At 35.6% G+C, this 23,991-nt stretch overlaps 1 protein-coding gene across 4 annotated transcripts in view; it reads right to left on the reverse strand.

Moving 5' to 3' along the window:
* LOC141401142 (uncharacterized) overlaps positions 1–23,991 on the reverse strand; it is a 68,950-nt gene that overhangs the window by 15,438 nt on the left and 29,521 nt on the right. For 3 of the 4 annotated variants that reach the window (XM_073981046.1, XM_073981047.1, XM_073981050.1), the window contains one exon: positions 3,035–3,229. In XM_073981046.1, coding sequence (XP_073837147.1) covers positions 3,035–3,097 — 63 coding nt within the window. In that variant the 5' untranslated portion in view covers positions 3,098–3,229. Of the gene's footprint in view, positions 1–3,034; positions 3,230–9,842; positions 10,030–23,991 lie in introns of those variants that run through there. The other variant, XM_073981049.1, reaches the window with a different exon arrangement.

A 23,991-nucleotide genomic window follows, 5' to 3' on the forward strand; every position in this document is an offset into this window, starting at 1 on the left:
TAGGTCGAACTTGGTCTTTAGTCATTTACCAGATATGACTTAAGCAAAAATGCCATGCTTCTTATGTGTCGAGGCCTTAAGAAATTTTACGATGTGTAAAGTTCCGTTGAAATCGTATACTCATTTCATATGTTATCTTGCTCTTTTGTCATTTTAATTGGTGTTGACCAGGCTACAGCTGTAGTGCGATTCTCTAACTCATTTTTTGAGTTACCGACACAAATCGGTAAAATTAAAACCCAAAATTATGAATAAAAAGTTCAAATAAAAGTTGACAACACTCTTGCTATCGGTAGAACTTTACGACAGCTTTTTACTCGATGCTAACTTACCGAAAAACATCGGTAATTACCGAAATTATAAGCATTTTAATTTTACCGACAATTGTCGGTAACTGAAAAAATGAGTTAGAGTATCGCACTGCTGTTGGTCCATTATTTGACGAAGTATGGACTTGCTCTCCAAAAAACAACTGCACCGTGTAATAGAAAATTTTGTTTGAGAGGTATCTCATGGAGTGGACTGATATAGGCAACAAGATGCGACACAAAAATGCGTAATTTTCAACAACTTTATGGTTGTGAAATTTTACGCCAAATATGTTCAAAACTTTACACATTTTGAGTTGCGATTTTAGGTACAATCTATTGCAATTTTACGCGCTTTTAATGTAAATGTAAAAGTTCGCAAATGTATTAATAATTTCTGAATGTGTTTAATAAAACTACATTTTGATTATTCCATATTTACATTAGGCAATTTTCCAGTTTGCCAGCAATTGCCAGTTTGTTGATGAGAGAGGGTGTTGAGAGGCAAAGGGTTACCATATGCCTCAACTCCCTCTCCATCAAACTGATAATTGCCGCAAGGAAAATTGCCTAAGTCCCAATTTACATTGGGCGAGTTTACTTGCGGCAATTGTCATTTTGTAGGAGAGAGAGGTGAGGTATATGGTAACCCTTTGCCTCTCAGCACCCTCTCTCACCAGCAAACTGACAATTGCCGCAAGTAAACTCGCCTAATGTAAATTGGGACTAATATAAACATGGACTAATACCCTAGACAGACAGCAGCCTTAATTTGCATTGACTGCCTTAATTCAAATTAATTCGTGCATTATCCACATTCTTAATGCACAAAATCAAAAGAAATTAAAACTGAATTTAGATATTTCAATATGGCAATGCTGTAAAAGAGAGTCCATATTCATGTAGAAGAGTGAGCTCTGCGACACAATTTGCATTGAAAATCAATTGTCTTTTGTCAAATTTCCATGTTTAAAGGTAAGGTCACATTAGGCAAATATTTGCTCCAGCGACGGGCATTGTGCGCATACTGAGATCAAGTGAGTGTTAATAATACATTGAATTTATGCTCCCTTGCTCTCAGTAAGCGCACACTGCCGGTCGCTGGAGCAAATATTTGCCTAATGTAACTCTACCTTAAGAAAATAAAAAAGGAAAACAAATCAAAAACAAATTTTTATTTTCACAAGCATTTCATTACCCACCATACCAATTCTATCGAAAATAATATCTTCTTCAAATGTTCCTTTAGATATTTGCGACATTTTTTCATATTAAAAACGACTCAAAAATATCGCGAATAAATTAAATTTATTTTTGCATTATCGTGGTGAAAAAGTCAATGGTAGAAAGTATATTTGTTTCGCATATTTTGGCGAACTTTTGTAAAACTTTATAAAATGGTCTGCTGGGTACAAACAAACAACACAAACAGCTGTTTGATAAATGCAGAAACTATCATCTGTCAGGGTAAAAAGTTAATTCAAATTAAGGAATTTTTAATGCAAATTAACTCTGCCGTCTGTCTAGGGTATTAGAGAGAAAAAATGTTATATGTTCTGTTCCAGAACCTGCAAGAAGCTACAATTTTTTACTACGATAACATTTTTTCCTTTATGTTATCGACAAAAATAGTAAAAATTAGTAGATTCTTGCAGTACGGGGACAGACCATTATTTGTAAAAAAACTTAACGTAGTCCTTATTTATATTAGGCAATTTTCCTTGCGGCAACTGTCAGTTTGATGGGGAGAGAGGTGAGGTTTATGGTAACCCTTTTCCTCTTTCCACCCTCTCTCACCGACAAACTGACAATTGACGGGCTTTTCTACATAAATATATTTTAAAACCGCCTTTCAATTTTTAAATGTATTTATGTATAAAACCCGGCATTATGCCCGACTTGCCCCTAGTAAGCGGCAACACCAAATGCAAACCATAGAAATATTTTTTAGCAGACTACACTGTAGCACTCACTGCATAATCATTAATAATAATAACAATAACACAAAAAAAAAAACAGTGTGTAACGGTCAGTGTCGAATGTCGATTAAGAAATCATCGTTTTTGTTTGAATTCATTCACTTGTTCGTCGTTCATTCATTTAATTTCAGTTCAGTTCGTAACTCAGACATCATATACCAACAACGTTAAACAACAACTCACATCACATTAATGTTCATTCGATTTCTAAACATCTTCGTTGGATTGGCTGCTCTCGTTGTTTCTCTTTGGGAAATACATTTCTTTCTTTCATTTTTTTTCTCAAACTAGCTGTATTGTAACAGCAAAGCTTTGTAAAGAAACAGAAAAAAAAATACAATCTACTTCTTGTCTGTGGGGTCTACTACTAAACAAGTTCCGTTTGTTTTATCAGATTGCCAGTTCGATGTCGTCCATGAAATGTTTTAAACTTTTTGTTGTTGATAACTACAAAAAAAATTTAAATTCCCAACATCTTTGTATCTGTGCTGTATTATTATTCTTATTTACATATCTATGTAAATCAATGACAATATTCGTTTATTTTTGGTATATTTGCTGACTGAATACGAATGGGGTTAATCATTTGAAAACCGTTAATATTTGTCTAAAAGAGACAAAAGTTTAACTAAAAAAATCATTTCACTTTTTATTTTTACTTTCATGTGGATTCACATGGCTGTGGGTTTTTGGGAGAAACCAAAACTTGGAGGTATTGTTTAATTGTTTGTCTTTGTTTTTACTCACCTTTAACGTTAAAACTAAACAAAATACGGCCAGCCAATTCGATCGCCTATGTGGTTGTCCCATATTGTGTGTGTTTGTGTGTGAGTGGTGTTCTGTGGTAAATTTAGAAATCCTTAATTTAAATACTGTTACGTCCAAAGCCTGGCGATAGCATACATATATATGAAAACGCTATCACACACCAAAGTAAATTAACTGTAAAGAAAAGAAGGAAATACAAATTATTAGGGACCTGTTTCTTTTTTGTTATTTTTTTAATAATAATTTGGTAATTAAATTAGAATTATTTTTGATTTTATTTAAAATTCAAAAATTGTTGAGTCAAAAAATTTCAATTTTTATTTTAAATTATTTCCAATGAAAATGTCCAAAAAACTTATGAATTAAGATCGACTAAGAGTACTTTAAGGTTTAAACAAATTTATTCAAAAAAATTGTATTTTGGTAGATTGGATCCATCAGTTGCTCAAATTCACACCAAACTTTTCAAGCTTGGTTTAGACTTTATATAGACTTCTGCGATGATTAAGTGCATAAATTATATCGATTTATTTTACTCATATTATATGAAAATGACAACTTAAATCCACTGGATTTGCTTAATTAAGCCTAATCTAAACCAATGTCGTGCTTTGATATTGTTAAAGTTACGAAGTTTTTCGGCAATTCACACACACACGACCCGAACGCAACGAAAGAGCACACAAATGTTTTGATTTGTTTTTGTTTTGCAGCATGCGTGCGTACAACGTTACTAACACACTGTCAAAAGTTGCAAATATTGAGAATTTTGTGTGTCCTCTTCTTGGTCGGCTGTGATCTAAACCAAGATTCCGGTCACGTACATATGTGGTACAACAACGAGCATGGCCCAATTATTATAGGTTCTCTCTCAAAAACAGCTGATTTCGATTTGAGCTGTCAAAATTCATATTTGTCACTTGAATTCACTGTGAGGTAGGGAAATGTCCAGCTGTATATAAACAGGTAGATGCATCGCGATAAAAATCTCTTATTGTACACCTCAGCATTGTTGTGTTTTTGTATAAGAATTCTATTTACAACAACTTATTTTGGCAGTTCAAGTCCGATCAGCTTGCATTTTCTATTACGCCAAACAAAAATAACTGTGTTAACAATTTTTTATCGGAAATTTTTATTAATGTGTCTGCCTTAATTGACAGTAAAGAAATTAGCCTCAAACACATTCCGTCACAGGGAAAACAATTTTTTGATTCTGTTTACGAATTTTGACATTTCAAGTCTGTGTTTTTGTTTGAATTCGCTTGAGAGAGGACCTACACAGCTGTTCAAAATAATAGATACACCTTGTATATTTTTCTTGAAAGTTCAATAGAACGGTTTATGCTACTCTCCTAGGGAAAAGGATGTAGAGTCCTTAGAGGACTCAACATTTTCCAAATATTTCATTAATTCGCATTTGGATTTTTATTTTTGTTTATTTTTATTGCATTTAATATTATTTCCCTCTAGAATGGAAACATTGTGTTAAATGTTTATGGGTAAAAACGATGAAAGTATGCTACGAAATGTCACCTGGGATATGTCAAGAAGTAAGGTCCTGTATTGTTAGGAAAGTGTTAGGGATAAGATTTGAAAATACCAGCTACTAGTCCATTGTGTTATTTTTAACAACATGTTACATACAAAATTAATAAAAGTTTATTATTTCCGATTATAACTGAAGTGTATCTATTATTATGAACAGCAAATCTACTGCCCTTATTTGAAACATTACCTAAATTTAATTCATTTTAAAAAGAAAAATGTACTATGTGTATCTATTATTTTGAGCAACTGTGTATATAAGTGGACCATGACAACGAGTCAACAACATCAAGAAAATGCTTCAAGCTGTCAAAGCGTTTGTTTACATTTACATACAATTGATTCACAATAAAACAAATTTGACAAATTGAAAACTAATAGCTGTCCGTTTTACGCCACCTTATTCTTTCATCAGTTGCTCAAAACCAGTCTAAACGTCAAAATTTGTTCGCAATTGCTTGTTTACGTTTTGTATGTCATTTTATTCACATTACTGTATTTTGAAAATTATAATGAAAATCAGCTGTTTTTTGTGTAGTTCCTGTGTTATTGTGCCAAGGTCTAAATGTACCGTAACAGTACTTTGCTTGCATTTTGTTTAGTATTGATTTCATTCACAATACTGCATTTAACAGATGATCAGCTGTTTTCGACTCCATGATTATACCCATGGAGGAATAAGGAGGTGTTACATCAAATTCATGGCACAATAAAACAGGTACAGCGGCAAAAACAGGTACAGCGGCAAATGTACCGTAACAGTACATTGCTTGAATTTTGTTTAGTTTTGATTTCATTCACAATACTGCATTTAACAGATGATCAGCTGTTTTCGACTCCATGATTATACCCATGGAGGAATAAGGAGGTGTTACATCAAATTCATGGCACAATAAAACAGGTACAGCGGCAAAAACAGGTGGTTATCACACTAGTTGCCAAAATTCATTATTGTGAATAAAACACATACAAAATGTAAACAAGCAATTCACAATAATACATTATTGTGATCAAATTTGACGTTTGGTATGATTTGATGTAACACCTTCTTATTCCACCATGATCAAATCATACTAAACGTCAAAATTGTTCACAATAACGCATTACTGTGAATTGATTGTTTACCTTCTGTATGTGATTTTATTCACAATAATGCATTTTAAAAACTACTGCATTTGACAGATGATCATCTGTTTTCGACTCCATGATTACACCCATGGTGGAATAAGAAGGTGTTACATCAAATCCATGGCACAATAATACAGGTACAGCGGCAAAAACAGCTGGTTATCACACTAGTTGTCAAAAATCACTATTGTGAATAAAATCACATACAAAATGTAAACAAGCAATTCACAATAATACATTATTGTGACCAAATTTGACGTTGGGTATGATTTGATGTAACACCTTTGGCCTGTTCCCGTACTTTATAAAGTGGTAAAAGTGGTAAAAGTTGTAAAAGTCGTAAACGATTTTCATATAAATTTTGTGTACGGGAACGCAAAATGTGTAAAAGTGATAAAAATTGTAAAAACTTTTTAGTTCTGGAACAAATCTCTTCTTATTCCACCATGATCAAATCATACTAAACGTCAAAATTGTTCACAATAACGCATTACTGTGAATTGCTTGTTTACCTTCTGTATGTGATTTTATTCACAATAATGCATTTTGACAACTAGTGTGATAATCAGCTGTTTTTCCCGTTGTACCTGTATTATTGTGGCATGATTAGACCATAGTATAGCATGCATCATTGTACTAGGATTAAGTTAATTAAATACTCCATCAAAAACCACCGATCATCAGAGCTGTCAAAATATATTATTTCGATCGAAATGACAATTCAAAAAGTAAATAAATAGCATATGAAATATAAACAATTTTTTTACATTTGGTGTGATTTTAGGGCGAAACCTATAGCTCTGCGTGTTGCGTGTGCGTTCAAAAATACAAAAACAAAATACATGTATTTCAAATTGAAATCAATAACAAATACTTGTATTTTGTTTTTGTATTTTTGAACGCACACGCAGAGCTATAGGTTTCGCCCTAAGCCCTTGGTATAACACATTAGCTGTGTTCCAGCCTCTGGACTACGTTTAACAAACAAACATAAATATTTTTCATTATTCTTATTTGAATTTCTTTGTATTTTAAATCACTACAATGTTTTTGACAACATAATGGCAACTCCCGATTTGATGCATTTTGAGGGGGTTGAAGGTATATTTTCCAAACAGATTGGCTGTAATTTGGCTTTTGGGGTTCCTTTCTTTCCTCCTGTACGAGACATTTTTGTATATCAGCCTTGAAATGCATCTCTCGATTCGAGGCATTTTGGGGGCTTTTGGCCACATTTTACAAGCGTGTTTACTGTAATTTTGCTTTTGGGGTTTCTATTGAGTCTTCATTATTCCTTTCTGTAGAGAATTGCCAATATAGTTCTACATGTTGGTATAACCGTCTTATAAAGGCACCTCTCGATTCGGAGCTTTTGTGGGGATTTGAGCTACATTTTTTCAATTAGGTTTATTTTTGTCCTTCCTGTAGATCATTTTTAATATAGGTCCACATTTTGGTATAGCAGCCTTCTAAAGAAAAGCACCTCTTGAGATGAGGCATTTTGAGGGTTTTTAGTTAAATATTTCACCGGAATTTGCTGTAATTTGATTGTTGGGGTTCCTATTGGGTAGAGAACCTCTCTGTACAAAAATGTTCATTATAGGTACATATGCATTTTTATATATCCGCCTTATAAAGGCACCTCTTGATTCGACGCATTTTGATTGGGGATTTGACACATTTTTATAGCGGAATGATTTTTATAGCAATGATAATCAATATCATTTGAGTTTTAAGGGTTCCTACTAGGTTCCCTTCCTTCCTTTCTGTAGAAAATGTTCAATACATTTTCTAAACGAATTGGCGTTAAGTTAGCTTTTGCGATTTCGATTGGCTAGAAAGGGAACCTTGGTGTGGAAAATTTTTAAAAAAGAGGTCCACGTTTTGATATTGTCGCCATACAAACGAATTTCGGTATTTTTAAGACACTAGCCACATTTTGATACCCCAGCATTTAGGCTAACAAGTCAAAATATTCCATTTAAAGCCACGTGCGTCCGTCTCTTTGGTTAGTGTGCACGATAACTCTCGAATATCAAACGATTTAATTCAAAATTTGGTCTTTGAAATATTTTGTTCACACTTAGACCAAGTTTGAAGATGGGTCACATAACTCCCCCACAAAAGTTCAAAATTATTGGCTAAAATGGTGTGCACGATAACTCTCGAAGGAAGTAACCTGTTTGGTACATACTTTGCATACTTTACATTCTAGAAGGCATAGATATAGTTCGAATATGGACTATATTGGCCCATTCCTTCGGGTAACTACCATGCAAATTTTCGGAAAAGTGCGGTTTAAGATTTGTTGTCGAATCATTTTAATTTTTTGTAACATATTGTTTTCGGAGCCCCTATTACGACTGCACAAGTTTTTTCAGAGGCAAGTCCATACTTCCTAAGAAAATGGCCCGAAAGCTGTAAAACCCCTTACGACCAACATGTGTAGCGGTAGCGGAACTGTATGCTGCGTTGGTCCAAATATTGCATATCGTAAAATTTCTGCGAATCTCGGATAAAGCTCGAAGATTTTGCTTCTTCAGGTATCTCTTCCGCAACACTTAAGCTTTAATCAAAATCAATAGCTTTGTTCCTTTACTTTTTTAATGGTAAGAGTGGTAAAAGAGAAAAGTGTCAAAATTGCTCAAAATTTCTCTCACATGAACGTTTTTACCAGAAAAGTAAAGGAACGGAAAAATGGTAGATCTGGCAACAATGTCAAAAAGAAACATATAAACATCAATTTTCGTCTTTTATTTCACAGTTTTTAATTTGGTTTTTTCAGCGTTCGACTTTTTCTTCTGTTTTTCGTCCATTTTCTTCTTCATTGTGAAATAATCGTCAAACAAAAGTCGAAAAATCAGTTCTACCATTTTTTACCTGCAGAAATTTTACTGGTAGCCTGTGGTAGAAGAGAAAGCCATTTTCGCCTTCTCTCCTCTCTCACTCTCTTAAAAATTGCTTCCAGTTTTGCCACTTTTCGGGGTTAAGGAACGCTTGGCAGGTTAAAAATGGTAACAAATGGTAAAAATGGTAACCTCAGGTAAGTAAAGAAACACAGCTCATATTTTTGTCGGCAAGTTAATACGTCCAAAAAGGGACATAAAATTCTGAAAACCCTCCTAAATTCATAATTTTTTTGGGAAAAGGAGAATATGAGATAAAAGTTCAAATTCACAAAGGCTGAGTTATATGGTTTGCAATAGTTTTTTTCTCGAGCATGGTGTGCGTATACGTTGTGACAACACGTATACGTTATCACATGTTTGTACATATGCAAGGCAATTTCGGATATTCCCACGGAATTTTAGTATGATTCCTTAAGCGTGATAAATACGATCGTTTTTGAATGTCAGTTTGGCTTATATTATGCATCCTGGTCGGTGTGACCTTCCATGTTTGTCAGACTTCCACGAACATTTTAGTTTTTGAACAGTCAAAAATCGATAAATCCTTGAAAAATTAGTTCTTTGTTTGCTGCACGACCTGAAGGCAACCTATTAAATATATCCTCAAATAAATTACTTGTTTTCCTAAAAAGTTTTTTGTATCACAAAATTTCATTTGGAAATCGTAACATGATTTTTTTAGTTACTATCGAACGAAGGCCTTTCTATTTGTTTCTTCTTTGCCTTAAATAAGGTTGTATCTTAAAAAATATATGGGCTTGAAAAAGCTTTCAGATTTGAAACTGTTTGGCAAGTGTCAATCCCTTGGTTTCTGCAAGATTAGCCGCAATGTGAAAATTTGGTAAATCGTGGATTTGTCAGGTCTAAAACTCCAATTATTTGATTTAGCCATTCGCACATTATGAGAGATACGATTTAATAGGCGATGGGGTGGATACTTATGCCTCTGTAATTTTAGCATTGAGTCTCGTTCTTATAGAAGAGAAATGAGATGGCAAAATTCCAAACATTGTTTCTTTTCGAAACAAAACACCAATAATTTTCACACTGATTTTTCCACTCATTCCTGCAGATTTATATGGGGCGATGTTTTTTTAAAAAAATATTTGAAAATTACAAATTAGCACATTTTTGCACTACTATTGACTAGTTACAACGCATTTTAAAATTTCCACCACATTAAATTATTATTTTTTAATTACTTTTGTTTCTAATTATTTTATTTATTTTTTTGTTCGTTTTAATTTTTTCGCTTTATTTATGAACGAAAAAAAGTTTCACTATTTTCTTGCCACATTAAATCTTGTTTCTTTTTTTGTTCATTTACGTTTTTCACCACCGCCGCGTTTTCTTTAAACGTTCCGTTGATGCCCCAAACAAGTCTTGGCTACAAGTGAATGTTGTCGGCTGTTTGGTTTATGAACCGTGGCTAAAAGAAAGCTGTTAACTTGACAGTTTTCTAAATTCATACTCATAAAGCCATAAAATATCTCAACATCTTTTAGTTTCTCTCTCACTCTCAATGCTGCTCTAATGTGCTCTTATTTCAAAAAAACTAGTTGATTATCTCAATATCTCATGCGGCAGAGATGTTTTCTTCTCTTTTACTAAATCATGTGTAAAAAGGGGTAGAGGGGAAGAGGGAAATCATCATCATTAAGAAAGACATAATTTTGTTCATCTTTAAAAAAATTACCGCAATATACATACATTCTCACATACACATAGTAAATTTTGTAGTAGAATGATAAACAGTCAATTTCTTCCAACAGTTGCACATTTAATTTTACCATGTGTTAATGTTATTGAACAAGTGTGCCATTAACCCACAGAAAATACGGCAAAAAGCAAAACACAACAAAAATATAAACATCATTCTTGATTCTGTCTTAGTTTTCTTTCGGTTTTCTCCATCAAAACAAGTGGTAGGTAGCTTTAACGTCATTATCAGCAAAAGCAGCATAGAAGCGCCACTGCAAAGATTCTTGTTTTCCTTTTGGGCAAGTTTACTCACGTGTTTTGCGGTTTGTTTGTTCGTTCGTTTGTAGACAATCAGATGCCAAAGCTAGCTATTCTCCAAGTTTTCTAGCCGTTATCTCTTAGACAAGAATACAAGTCATTGTTTGCTTTGTCTGCCTGCTTGTTTGTTAGGGTTCTGTGAAAGAACAGCTTTATGGTTAGCGCACGTCATTTCAGTGAATGGTGTTGCTGTTGTTGTTGCTAGCTAGTCTTTGTGGCCTTGTTAACTAAACATAAACAAGATTGTTATCTGGTCAAATTATGTCTGGCTAGTGAATCCATTGGTTCACTCATTCATTCATGCAGTTTTTTCTTTCATTTCGACACTCTTCCATCATTTACTTAAAAAGATGATAGTTCTGGAAGAGTGATAACAAGCGTATAATTAGGTTGAAAAGGTAAGTGTTTTATTTTCTACTCTGACAGGTTTAGCGATTTTTGTCGGAAACCCGCTTGGCATTTTTGCAAGATTAGACAATTGTTTTGTAATACTTTTTAATAGGAAGAGTAGGGCTTTTAATTAGCATGATTATTGATTTCAAAAAATTCAAAAATGGAAATATCGTTGCAAATATATAAGATGCTTTTTTAACCTAAGGAATCCCAAATGCCAAGTTTTATCTAATTCTATTAGGTAGCCCAAATATTAGTAAGAAAGTATCAGTCAGGTGTGCCGACACAGATATACCCTCAGCATCGGTCCTAAAGTAAATACTATTCTTCTGACGTCTATAGGTTTTTTTTTGAGTTTTCACTCTTTCCACATTTTGTGTGGGAGGTACTCGAAAATGCGGTCCGGTAAGAAATAATACAATGTACAACGTTTCGAACAAATCGGTTCCTCCATTCGAAGATTATCTTACATGCTACCCATTTTAATTGGTGCTGGCAGGCTTTTGTGGAGCTTTATCTCAAGTGCGGAAGTATGGATCTGCCCCTGAAAAAACAAACTTGTTGCAATAAATTTCAAAACTATCCAAGATGAGTTACACTGTACTTTTTCCAAATTTTACGTGGGAGTACACGAAGGAATATACCGATTTAGTCCATATTCAAACCTAATTTATGCGTGGAAGAATGTGGTAAAACTTGAAAATTTTCATATTGTTCAATTGTTGCACAAAGAATTAAAATGAGAGTACGACGTAAAAAAGACTTAGGACACAAACACACATGATAGACACCCCTATATATCAAAAGACTTAGGAAACAAACTTCCTCATGAATACAGGGAAACTAAAAACGAAAGACTTAAGACACAAGCTACAAATATTTAGAGAATGTTGGATATACATGCATATATCAAAAGACATGGGGAAACAAATCTTTGAATGAGTACGAGAAAACTGTAAACGAAGGACGAGGAAATTATAAACGAAAGACTTACAACACAAGCTACACACATGACAGGAGTACCTTCATATCAAAAGACTTAAGAAAGAAACTTTGAGTTAGATCGGGGTATTTGAAACGAATGACTTAAGATACAAGTTACACATATGAGAGAGATGTGGTTATATGACAAAAGAAACAAACCTTTGAACAAAAGAAAAAAAAACGAAAGATTTAAGACACAAACTATGCACATATGATAGAAGTGGTTAAATATCAAAAGACATAGTACTAGACACATACATAGGAAACAAACCTTTGAATGGGTACCAAGAAACTGCAAACGAAAAGACTTAAGACACAAGCTACACACTAATGAGAGAAATTGTTAAATATCAAAAGACTCAGGAAACGACCTCTGAATGTTTGAATTGTTAAATTTCCATACAAAAGAATTCGAATAGTTTCTAATTCCTATAAACGCTGAAATTTTACGATTTATCAGGATTACTCATTGGTGAATTAAAGAGATTTTTAATTCGTCCACTAAAAATATATATTTATATTTTTTGGCCAATTGAGTACATAGAAATGTTGACTTTAACGAATACTTTTTTAATTTTTTTTTTTTGGGGCAAAAATTGTTTTTTTTTTTTTTTTTTAAATAGTCCACAATTTGTTTTTTTTTTAATTCTCCCCTTTAAAGACTAGATTATTGGGTACGTAGTGAACTCACTCGGTCTTCGAGCTAGGAAGAGCACCCCAAACTGCTTTATTAAATTTCGAAAGGGTGCTTAAGAATGAGGAAAGTATCTTTTTGGAACTTTCAACTGGAACGTTTGAAATAAAAATATAAGGTTGTGCAAAGTTTGAATCAATGTCAGTCACTCCTTTCGATTATCGTGTCAAGCAACCACCGTAGGATGTTTTAAAGCTTTTTTACAACTTTGTGTGGAAGCATGGACCTGTCCACGAAACACAATATATAGCTGTAAACAGGTTAACAAAGAGTACTTCTGTAAACATTTCAAAACGATTCTCAAAAAGTCCTTAAACTGCACATAAGCAACAATTTTGAACATTTTTGAGAGACGTAAACGAAGGTGTTATCCAATATAGACGTTCCTGGAATTTGATGTATGGCTGGAAGAAAATTTACATGTGTAAAATTTAGGCTAAATCGGGTACTCAATTCGTGAATAATAAATGGTAGCATGGCCTTGCCCACGAAACACATTATATCGCTGTAAATAGGATTACAAGGAGTAAATTTGGTAAAAATTTCAAAACGATTCTCGGACAGCCCTTAAACTGCACTTAAGCAACAATTTTGATATTTTTTGAGAGCTGTAACCGAAGGTGTTCTCCAATATATACCTTCTTGGAATTTGTTGTATGTTTGGAAAAATTTTTACGATGTGCAAATTTGAAGCCTGATCGTATACTTAATTCGTACATGCCAATCATTTTAGAAGGTGCCCCAGAGATTTTGTGCCACTATCTCAGAAAGTATGAACTTGTCCCTGAAAAAAATTAACGTTACAATAGGGACAGAGAGAACAACCTGCTGTAAAAAATTTCAAAAGAAATTCTTCGAAAATTTTTGAAATTTAATTTGGAGGGTAGCCGAGGACAATACAGTCTATATTCGAACCTCATCAGCGTCTGAATGAATTTTTTGGACCAAATCACTTGATCCTTTCGAAAGTTTTATCTTTCGTATCATTTTAGCGACAAAATTTGAACTTGTGAGGGGGAGCTACCGGAAACAGTGAATCAATATAGTCCATGTTCGAATTTGATCTAAATTTGGACAAAATATTACGAGGAACAAATTTTGCATCAAATCGTTGATCCGTTCAAGAGTTATCGTGCGCTTTAATCAGCCAAACAAACGGACGGTCAGGGCTAAATCAACTCCAAATTGTCTGAAGATGATTTCGTCCAAACTCGCTCGCGATCTAAAACCATTCTTTGGATGAGGCACATTTTTCATCGTATCAAAGAGTTTACAGCCTCGCCAGTCTAAAGGCTGAACATAGAAATGTTGTTTATATAAAGTCCAAGTTATAATGTAAAGGCCTAAATATACTGTATTATTTATTTAAAGCGATTTGTGATCTGCCTGCGAATCATACCTCATCGTCATCCAACGATCGTAAGTAATTCTCTAGTCGAATGTACTGCAACAAACATGGACAAAACAAAGGGGGAAGGGAGAATAAAAAAACTTAGGGCCAGTTTAATCTTGAATCAACCATCATTGGCTGGGAGCAACTCTGACCGCAGGATGATCCCAAGGAGATCAAAATCACTCCCTACCTTCCACGAAAGCGGCGAAGAGGATAATATCTCCCGAAGAGCAGAACACTGCGAAACAACTGTGTAAAAATATCTTCCTACTTTCAAAAGCCCCGAATAAACCTCTTTAGGACGCACGCAGAGGAGACTGTTTTAAGAATTCTTTGGCATAGAGCGACACAGAGAGCTGGGACATGAAAAAGATCAGTCCGACGACTGAATCTTCTTGAAAGACGGGATGAGACACATTTTTATCGTATTAAAAAGACTAAAGTCTGACGGTAAAAAATAGCAAAAATACGGCGTATGGATACCATTCGAAGCATTGTCAGAGTAGTCACTTCCACACCCGATGTGTCCAATGAGCTGCATAAAAAACAGCGAAACAGGTCTGCATTTAAGGTAATGCTACAAGAACAAAAAAGTAAGCAAAATGCAGGGAAATCCTGGAGAAGTTTAATCTCGACCCAAATATCAAAAGTTGGGAGCGACTCTGACTCCGAATCCGCCAGAAACAGCAAAATAAACACAAACAGAATGACCACAACATGGTGAACGAAGTGACTAGTGCATCGCAAAGCTCACAACAGAAAGCTACCACCTATCAAGGACTCAAGTTTAAAAAGTACACGGCGCGGTTGAACAAACAATAAAAAAGAAGGATGCTTCCAAGGAGATCAAAAACGCTACCCACCTCCTCGGAAGCTGCAAAGAGGATAAGATCTCCAGAAGAAACCACTAATAAAGGAAAACAGCTTTCCACCAGCAAATGCCCCGAGTAAACGTTGTCAAGACGCATGCATATCAAACTGTCTCGAGAAATCCTTGGCAGAGGGCGATACAGTGAGCTGGGACATGAAGAAAGTCAAACCGATGATTGAATTTTCTGGAAAAATTGGGAATCGGGAAAGAAATCCTGGACCTTTCAGTAGAGGAAGATGGCCGAGGAGACAGGCAAGGAGCCGCCATTAACTTACGATAAATGCAATACAGGGACAAACTGCGTTTTGCTGTAATCGACACCAGTAGAGGGTCTGGCAGGGATCATCAGAAAACCATTGAGAAAATGGTCACCTACAAACTCTTAGCAATCATTAGCAGTGAAATAAGGAGGGGAGGGAACCTACTAAAACTGCATGCAAACTCAGTCCCTCTCGGGGAGATGGTTAGTAGTATCTAAAGTGTCAAGTGTTATGGCTGCAAACCCGATACGGACAGTATGATCGGAATTTTATGCAATTAAATCCTTGGATGACCTTGGAAGGGATGAGATGAGAGATCTTTCACAAGGAGTTTCAGCTTGCAGTGGGACTCGACGATCTGTTATTGGCTGGTCTGACTGTATGTTTGGAAGAAATCCTTTTCACAGCGAAACAGGTCCGTATTTTTATTTTAACGTCCCTGATCATTTGTCTACATTTTGTAAAGTTTACCCCACCCCGAAATTGTTTTGAAATGTAATTCTGGCTACGTCCCTGCTTCAAACCAATTTTTATTTTTCTCATTTCATTCAATTTAAAATACAAATTGTCCCTTTGAAAAAAAAAACCTAAAACATGACGAAAAAATTAATTGGTAAAAAATTCACAACAATTTTGTTATTATTGTTTACAAAACAAAATAAAAAAACAACAAATGCGTATTTCCTTTTTCGTTGCTGTGAGAAATATTTCACACTTAGATAAGCAAACAGACAAACAAACAGAAAATTACCCTTCTCACCTTCAAGAGCAAAGCTGAGCTGAAAAAAACTTTCACTTGAACTACAAAAATAACAACAAACAAGTTTAACCAACAACAAACAATACAAATTCACAACTTTTTTTCTTGAAATCATTTTCGAAATACAAAAGCCAATGTACCACCGCCGAGTACCACATAGAGATGCTTTTGTTTGTTGTACTTTACTGTGTAAAGTTTACACAGACACAACTAAAGTGGTATGGCTGGGCGGTCTTCTCTTCTGCAATTAAGGGGAGCCAATGTAGTAAACCTTTACCTTAATGCTGTTGGCAATAAAGTAAATGATAAAAATCAACAACAACAACAAATCTTTTATGTATGTTGTATTTTTAACAAAAAAGTAGACAATTTTCGAAAGAAAACAATACGTTTGGGGATTTTTTGCTTTCGATTACGTAAAGGTCGATTGAGCAAAATGACTTGGCTACTTTGACTTGCTGTACAACAACTACCGTTATAAAATAAACGCTGAGGAGGGATACAAAAATTGCAAATACATTAAAAGTGAAGAAAAGGCGGAGGCAAAAAAAGAATAACAAAATATCAGTGTCCAGCATTGAGATAAAGGGAAAAGTAAAACAGAGTTTTTTTTTGTGGTTACTATAATGAATGTTGTTTAAAAAGAAATTGAAAGTTTTCTTTTGATTTGATTACAGTTTTGTATTGAAATTTGGAGGGAAACTTATTTTGTTTTCCTATTGATTTGTTTTGTTTTTAGTGTTGTTTGTTAACCTTTCACCTAAATGGTTGGTCAATAACCTAATGTTGAAAATTAATTTTTTATATGTATTGGAAAATAAATTTTGCATTGATTGGAGATTTTCAAAAAAAATGATCAGTTTACGTAAATTGATCACATTGGGATTTCAAATTGTTGGTGTTGTGTCAGAAGACACCTCTTTACAGGGTGTGGTACTCTAAAATAATGTAGCTAGCACCTAGGGTTTTGGGGTTTCCCTGGTTTTATCATTCCCGGGAAACGGGAATCATAAAATCGCCATTCCCGGGAATCCGGGATTTCCCGGGAAATTTTAAAATACAAGAGTGGATCCATAGTAACTTATATGAAATACAATATTTGCAGAGAGTTGCGGGCTCAAAAATTGATTACACGTTTTCGTTCTATCGATTAAAAACGAAAACAAGTAAAAAATTATCAGTCGGCTTTGCCGACAGAGATATACCCTCAGCCTGTGCAAATTGAAACACTTTTTTCACAAAAAACTTATGTATTTTGGGGTGTTTCAAAATTTTGGTCGTATGAACCGACAAAAATGTTGATTAGGATTAAAGTTCAAAAATTTTGCGGAAAGGGTACTTAAAGGAATGGACCGACGTAGACCATGGGGGTGCCATAGGGGGTTTTTACACCCTTCGGGCTGTTTTCTCAAGAAGTATGGACTTGCCCCTGAAACAACTTTTACCATCGTAATTGAGGCAGCGAATGTAAGTTGCTTCAACAAAAATCAAAGTGATTCAATAGCAGGTCTTAAAGTGAACTTATCCAAAATTTTGTGTGGGAGGTACGGGATGGAGTGGACAAATATAGTCCATACTCGAACCTGATCTATATATCCGGTAGATATTATGAGAATGTGTAAAGTATGGACCAAATCGGTCACTCCCATCAAGAGTTATCGTGCGCACAATTTTTCCGAATATTTTTGAACTTTTGTGGAGTAGGTACCTGAAGGAGTGGACCGATATGGCTTATGTACGAACTTAAACTAAGTTTGGAAACAATATTACGAAGGCCAAATTTTGTCCGGAATCGGCATTTCCGTTCGAGAATTATCTTGCGCTTCCACACATAAGCATGGTGTCATAGGGTTTGTTTTTCAACTTTCAGGCTATTTTTTAGGAAGTATGGACTTGCCTCTGAGGAAACTTGTACCTTCGTATAGGGGACAGTGAATACAAGATGTTACAACAAAAACCAAGGCGATTCGAGAGCAGGTCCTAAACTGAACTTTTCCGAAGTTTTGTGTGGGAGGTACTCGAAGGAGTTTACCGATTGAGTCCATATTGGAACCTCATCTAAGTCTGGTAGAAATGTCATAATGTGCAAAGTATGAACCAAGTCGGTTACTTTCTTCAAGAGTTATCGTACGCACAAATTTTCCGAACATTTTCGAACTTTTGTGGGGGAGGTACCGGAAGGAGTGGACCGATATAATCCATCTTTGAACTTGAACTAAGTTTGGACAAAATATTACGAAAGCCACTACACACGGTGTCATAGGGTTTTTTGTAACTTTCAGGCTATTTTCTCAGGAAGTATGGACTTGCCCCTAATGAAACTTACAAAACTAAACAAAAATCAAAGCGATTCGAGACCAGGTCCTAAACTGAACTTTTCCGAAATTTTGTGTGGGAGGTACCCGAAGGTGTGGACCGATTGAGTCCATATTGGAACCTCATCAAAGTTTGGTAGAAATTACACGATGTGCAAAGTATGGAACGAATCGGTTATTCCCTACAAGAGTTATCGTGCGCACAAGTTTTGCGACAATTTTTGAACATTTGTGGGGGAGGTACCTGAAGGAGTGGACCTATATGTCCCATCTTCGAACTTAAATCGAATCTGGACAAAATATTTTGATACCCAAAATTTGAACCGAATCGATTGATCCGTTCGAGAGTTATCGTGCGCACCAGCCAGCCAGACAGACGGACAGACAGACAGACAGACGGACAGACAGACAGACAGACGGACGGACATTGCTAGATCTACTCAAAATTGTCTGAAACGGATATCGTACAAACATACTTGGGGTCTAAAACCATTATTTCGATGAGGCACATTTTTGGTCGTATCAAAGTGTAAATACCCTCTTTAGCCTAAAGGCTGAGGGTATAAAAATTGGAAAAATGCAACATGTTGCCCGGATTTTGCCTACACTGACCATTTCCATTATTAAAGCTAAGGAAATCGCTCCACGGAAAGTGATTTGGCTCAAGCAATGAAGTTATTGATACAATTTGATGGACCTCGAAAATTGTTCTTATGCTTAAGATTTCTCCCTTCGACGGTTATCTTACGTACTACCCAATGTAGTTGGATTCGGCAGGCTTTTTTTGAGATTTTGGGACTTTACCTCAGGAAATGTGGACTTGCACTCCCAAAAAAATTACGCCGTCGTAGAACTTTTTGGAAAGAATTTCAAATCGATCAGAGAGTAGCTCTTAAACTTCACTTTTTCCGAATTTTGCATGGAACCCGTTCTGTGCCTGGAACTAATATTACCATATGCAAAATTTTGACCGATTCGGTGACTCCCTTCGAGAGTTGTCGTGCGCACCATTTTAGTGATAATTGTTCAGTTTTTGTGGGGATGGTACCGGAAGTAGTGGACCACCGATATGGTCCATCTTCGAACTTAAACTAACTGTTTCTGTATGTCGAAAGAAGAATGTGTGCGAAAGAAACACGTCCAAAATCTTGTGTGTTTTTCAAATTTGTTTTTTGTTTTGAAGCAAAAGCAAATGTAAAATTATTTCGAAAACTAATGTTCGGGCGTGTTTCATTCGCACACATTCTTCTTTCGACATACAGAAACTGGCTGTAAGTTTGAAAAAAATCTCGAATGCCAAATATTTAACCTGATAGGTGGCTTCGTTCGATAGTTATCGTGCGCGTTTGTTATCGTCTTTAGCCCAATGACTGAGGGTATAAAAATGTGACTTTAAAATAGAAAATATTCTTTCGCACTTAAATGGAACAGAATAAAAATCCGTCGTTATAGTCTATGTTTTTGGTGCGGCTCTTATAACTTTTTCCCTGAAAACACTTATGTAGATTTTGTAATTGATTGATTTTGTAAAATCTAATCGAATTCTGATTCTATGGTATAAAAGTGACGTGCATAGTTTATTCATTCATTCAATATTAGTTGCGATAAATGTAAAAATATATTTCCCGATTTCCCGGGAAATACGATTTTGTTTCCCGGGAAAATCCCGTAACCAAAGAAACCGAGAATTCCCGGGAATTCCCGGTGCGGGATTTCCCTACCCAAAACCCTACTAGCACCGCAGAAAATGTAATGAGCAATCGAACCAATGCAGCGCAATGGTATCCGATCCTTTGAACTCCTGGACAATCCTAAGAATCCATGTAGCGATTAGCAGCATAAAAATAATGAGATCACAGGAGCTAATTATTTAACAGATGTTGTGGTATCCTTTTAAGGAGAATGTATCCACCGAACTGTAAAATTAGGTATGAGGAAAGGATGCCCCATTTTGTGGAATCTTAGCCCAGTATGGTCATACTATTCTACTCCGAATTAGGGAATCACTTGTGATATGACCTGCTTGCAGTAGAGTAGACAAACAAACTGCGCATGGGGGCTTTCCCCTAAAAACATACGGAAGAAGGTAAAAGTCAGAAAGTAAAGGCCAAAACACGACAGTACCGGTGGCGATTGGTCGTCATCCAGCGATCGTGCGCAACTTTTTCCTACAGATGTTGGTTCTTTGGTCGAAGGCAATGCTACAAGCACGGGTAAAAAAAAGTAAGCAAGATGCAGGGAAATCCTGAAGGAGTTTAACAGAAAACATCAAAAGCTGGTAGCGAATCTGACCCCGAATCCGGCAGAAACAGCAAAATAAACACAAACAGAATGACCACAACATGGTGGACAAAGTGACTAGGGCATCGCAAAGCTCACAACCGAAAGCAACCAGCTATCAGGACTCAAGTTTAAAAAGTACACGGATCATCAGAAACCCTTTGAGAAAATAGTCACCGACAAACTCTTAGCAATCATCACCAGTGAAATAAGGAGGGGAGGGAGCCTACTAAAACTGCTTGCAAACTCATTCACTCTCAGGGAGATGGTTAGTAGTATCTAAAGTGTCAAGTGTTATGACTGCAAACTCGATACGGAGAGCACTGTTGGAATTTTATGTAATTAAAACCTTGCATGACCTTGGAAGGGATGAGATGAGAGGTCTTTCACAGGGAGTCCCACCTTGTCGTGGACTCGTGGACTGTTACTGGCTGGTCTGACTGTACCTCATCGATATAAAAGTTTTAGACACCAAGTATGTATGTTTGGAAGAAATCCATTTCATATAATTTTGTGTCGATTTAGCTCTGTCCGTCCATCTCTCTGTGGGCTGTGTGACTGACTGGTGCGCATAACCACTATCGAATGGATCAAACGATTTGTTCCAAAACGACAAACTCTTAGCAATCATCAGCAGTGAAATAAGGAGGGGAGGGAACCCACTAAAACTGCATGCAAACTCAGTGCCTCTCGGGGAGATGGTTAGTGGTATCTAAAGTGTTAAGGCTGCAAACTCGATACGGAGAGCACTATTTGAATTTTATGCAATTAAAACCTTGGATGACCTTCGAAGGGAAGAGATGAGAGTCCTTTAACATGGAGTCCCACCTTGTCGTGGACTCGACGATCTGTTAGTGGCTGGTCTGACTGTTCCTCATCGATACAAAGGTTTTAGATCCCAAGTATCTTTGGAAGAAATCCTTTTCACATAATTGGGTGTCGATTTAGCTTTGTCCGTTCATCTCTCTGTCGGTCTGTCTGGCTGACTGGTACACATGAAAACTATCGAATGTATCAAACGATTTGTTCCAAAACGACAAACTCTTAGCAATCATCAGCAGTGAAATAAGGAGGGGAGGGAACCCACTAAAACTGCATGCAAACTCAGTGGCTCTCGGGAAGATGGTTTGTAGTATCTAAAATGTCAAGTGTTATGACTGAAAACTAGATACGGAGAGAACGATCGGAATTTTATGCAATTAAAACCTTGGATGACTCGACGATCTGTTACTGGCTGGTCTGACTGTGCCTCATCGATACAAAGGTTTTAGATCCCAAGTATCTTTGGAAGAAATCCTTTTCACATAATTTGGTGTCGATTTAGCTCTGTCCGTCCATCTTTATGTCGGTCTGTCTGGCTGACTGGTACACATGACAACTATCGAAGGGTTCAAAATTTGGTCCTCGTAATATTTCTACCAGATATACATTAGGTTTGGAATTTGGAGTATATCGGACCAATTCGTCGGGTACCTCTCCCAAAAAAAATCTAAATTTGTTGAAGAAGTGCAGTAAAGGAACCTGTTTCGGATCGTTTTGATTTTTTTTGCTTCAGATTGTCCTCGCGTCACCTACTATAACGTTATAATTTTTTCAGAGGCAAGTCCACGCTTCTTAAGATAAAGCCTTCGAAACCAAATTGCGTCCAAACGTTCATGAAGTGAAGGTCCGGTACTTACATCACGAAAGATAACAATTTTCATTTAAGTTCGAGGATTGCTTTGGAAATTATTCTGAAGCGACTTGTTGTAGTCCTGTTTATAGCGATAAATTGTTTTTCGTGGCCAAGTCCATTCTTTCTGACATAAAAGCCCCAAAAAATCCAACGGTGGCCATAACTTATAAAAGGAATGACTCCCAACATTAGATCCACTTCCAAGTTAGCGTGTGGGAATTTTATTATTTTTTTTACTAAGAGATATGGGCCTCGAAATATATAATTATGGTAGTATTTGTTACAATACTATAGTTTTATTCTGTGCAGATTGTGTTGATCAGATTTCTCATTGTTGCCACCGTGGTACAATGGTATACACAGCCACCTTGCACCCAAAAGGTAGTGGATTCGTTTCCCCGTCCAGGCAATATCAAATTTTCAACGGAGGCAAAATACGCCTCAGTAATATTGGCGACATTTTCTGAATATTTCAGCCTTCTAAAACTTCTCCACAAGTGGTGTCTTAGGACACGCCGTTCGGACTCGGCGATAAACTGTAGGTCCCATATTATTGATCTAATATGAATCGGTGTGCACTCATTGATACGAGAGAAGTCTCCCTTGTCCCTTCTGGGATGTTTGTGGAACAATTATATGTATATTATAAAATTAGGACCACCGTTTAAAGATTTACTCTGAAAACTTTGAAAACTTATTTTGTCACCTACTAAAAATGCAAATTAGGTTTAGAACAAGGGATCGGATCCTGACGCGTTTAGGACTACAGCTACTGTTATTGAGTTATCTCGAAGTTTTGTCCGCTAGGGTTATGACTTTTTTACAACCTCATAACCCTGTATCATAGCGTTTCTACATAAGATTACATTAAATCTTAATTATAAGGTGATTCGGTGAAATAAAAACGTAACGCACAAAATGATTTTAAAATTTGAATTTATCAGAATTGAGGACAATTTTGTGAAGTCACTGTAAGCAGATATATAATTGAAAGTAAACTGTAGAGCCACATGAGATATCCAAACTGACATAACATTTGTTTCTCACTGGTTTTCTTTAATTCTAAGAATCATAAAAATGTCGTAAACAATTTTTTCAATGATATAATTTTTTTACAAAAAAAAAAAAAGAAAGAAAAATCAAAACTCAAAATTGTTTCAAATTGATTGGTGTATGACCTTTTCCAATATGTGAATGGAATAAACGTTATTTTAGCAACAGGAAATAACTTTTAGGAATTTTTTTCATTTCACACATTTTTTCAAAAAAAAAAAATATATTTTTTTTTTGAAATATGTTCACCTCAGAACATCGAACATAATTCTGAAAAATGGTGACACAAGTCCCAAAAGTTGCTTTGGGAGTTATGTCAGACACCGCTAATTACCTTTAGGTATTAAAGGCATCTCCCCATATAACATCACGGTAAGGTATGCTTCCACTAGAGTTGGGACGATCAACTCTTGGAATAAATTTTGAATTTTGATCATTAATGAAATTGTCGAGAAAAAAAAAACAAGTAACTGTCTCATAAATACTTTTATTTAAACTTTTTTTAAGCTTTTTGGGGTGAAATTACACTAAGCAAAAAAAAGTTATTGTAACTAAAACATGATTTCAAGCCATAATTATAAAAATGGCAATAAAATTCATATTCAACATTTTTTGAAGAAAGTTGTTTCTCCTCACTTTGTAAATGTGTGACAT

This window comes from Musca autumnalis, unplaced genomic scaffold, assembly GCF_047663935.1.
Source record: "Musca autumnalis isolate F117 unplaced genomic scaffold, ASM4766393v1 scaffold_4, whole genome shotgun sequence".
NCBI classification, from domain to species: domain Eukaryota; kingdom Metazoa; phylum Arthropoda; class Insecta; order Diptera; family Muscidae; genus Musca; species Musca autumnalis.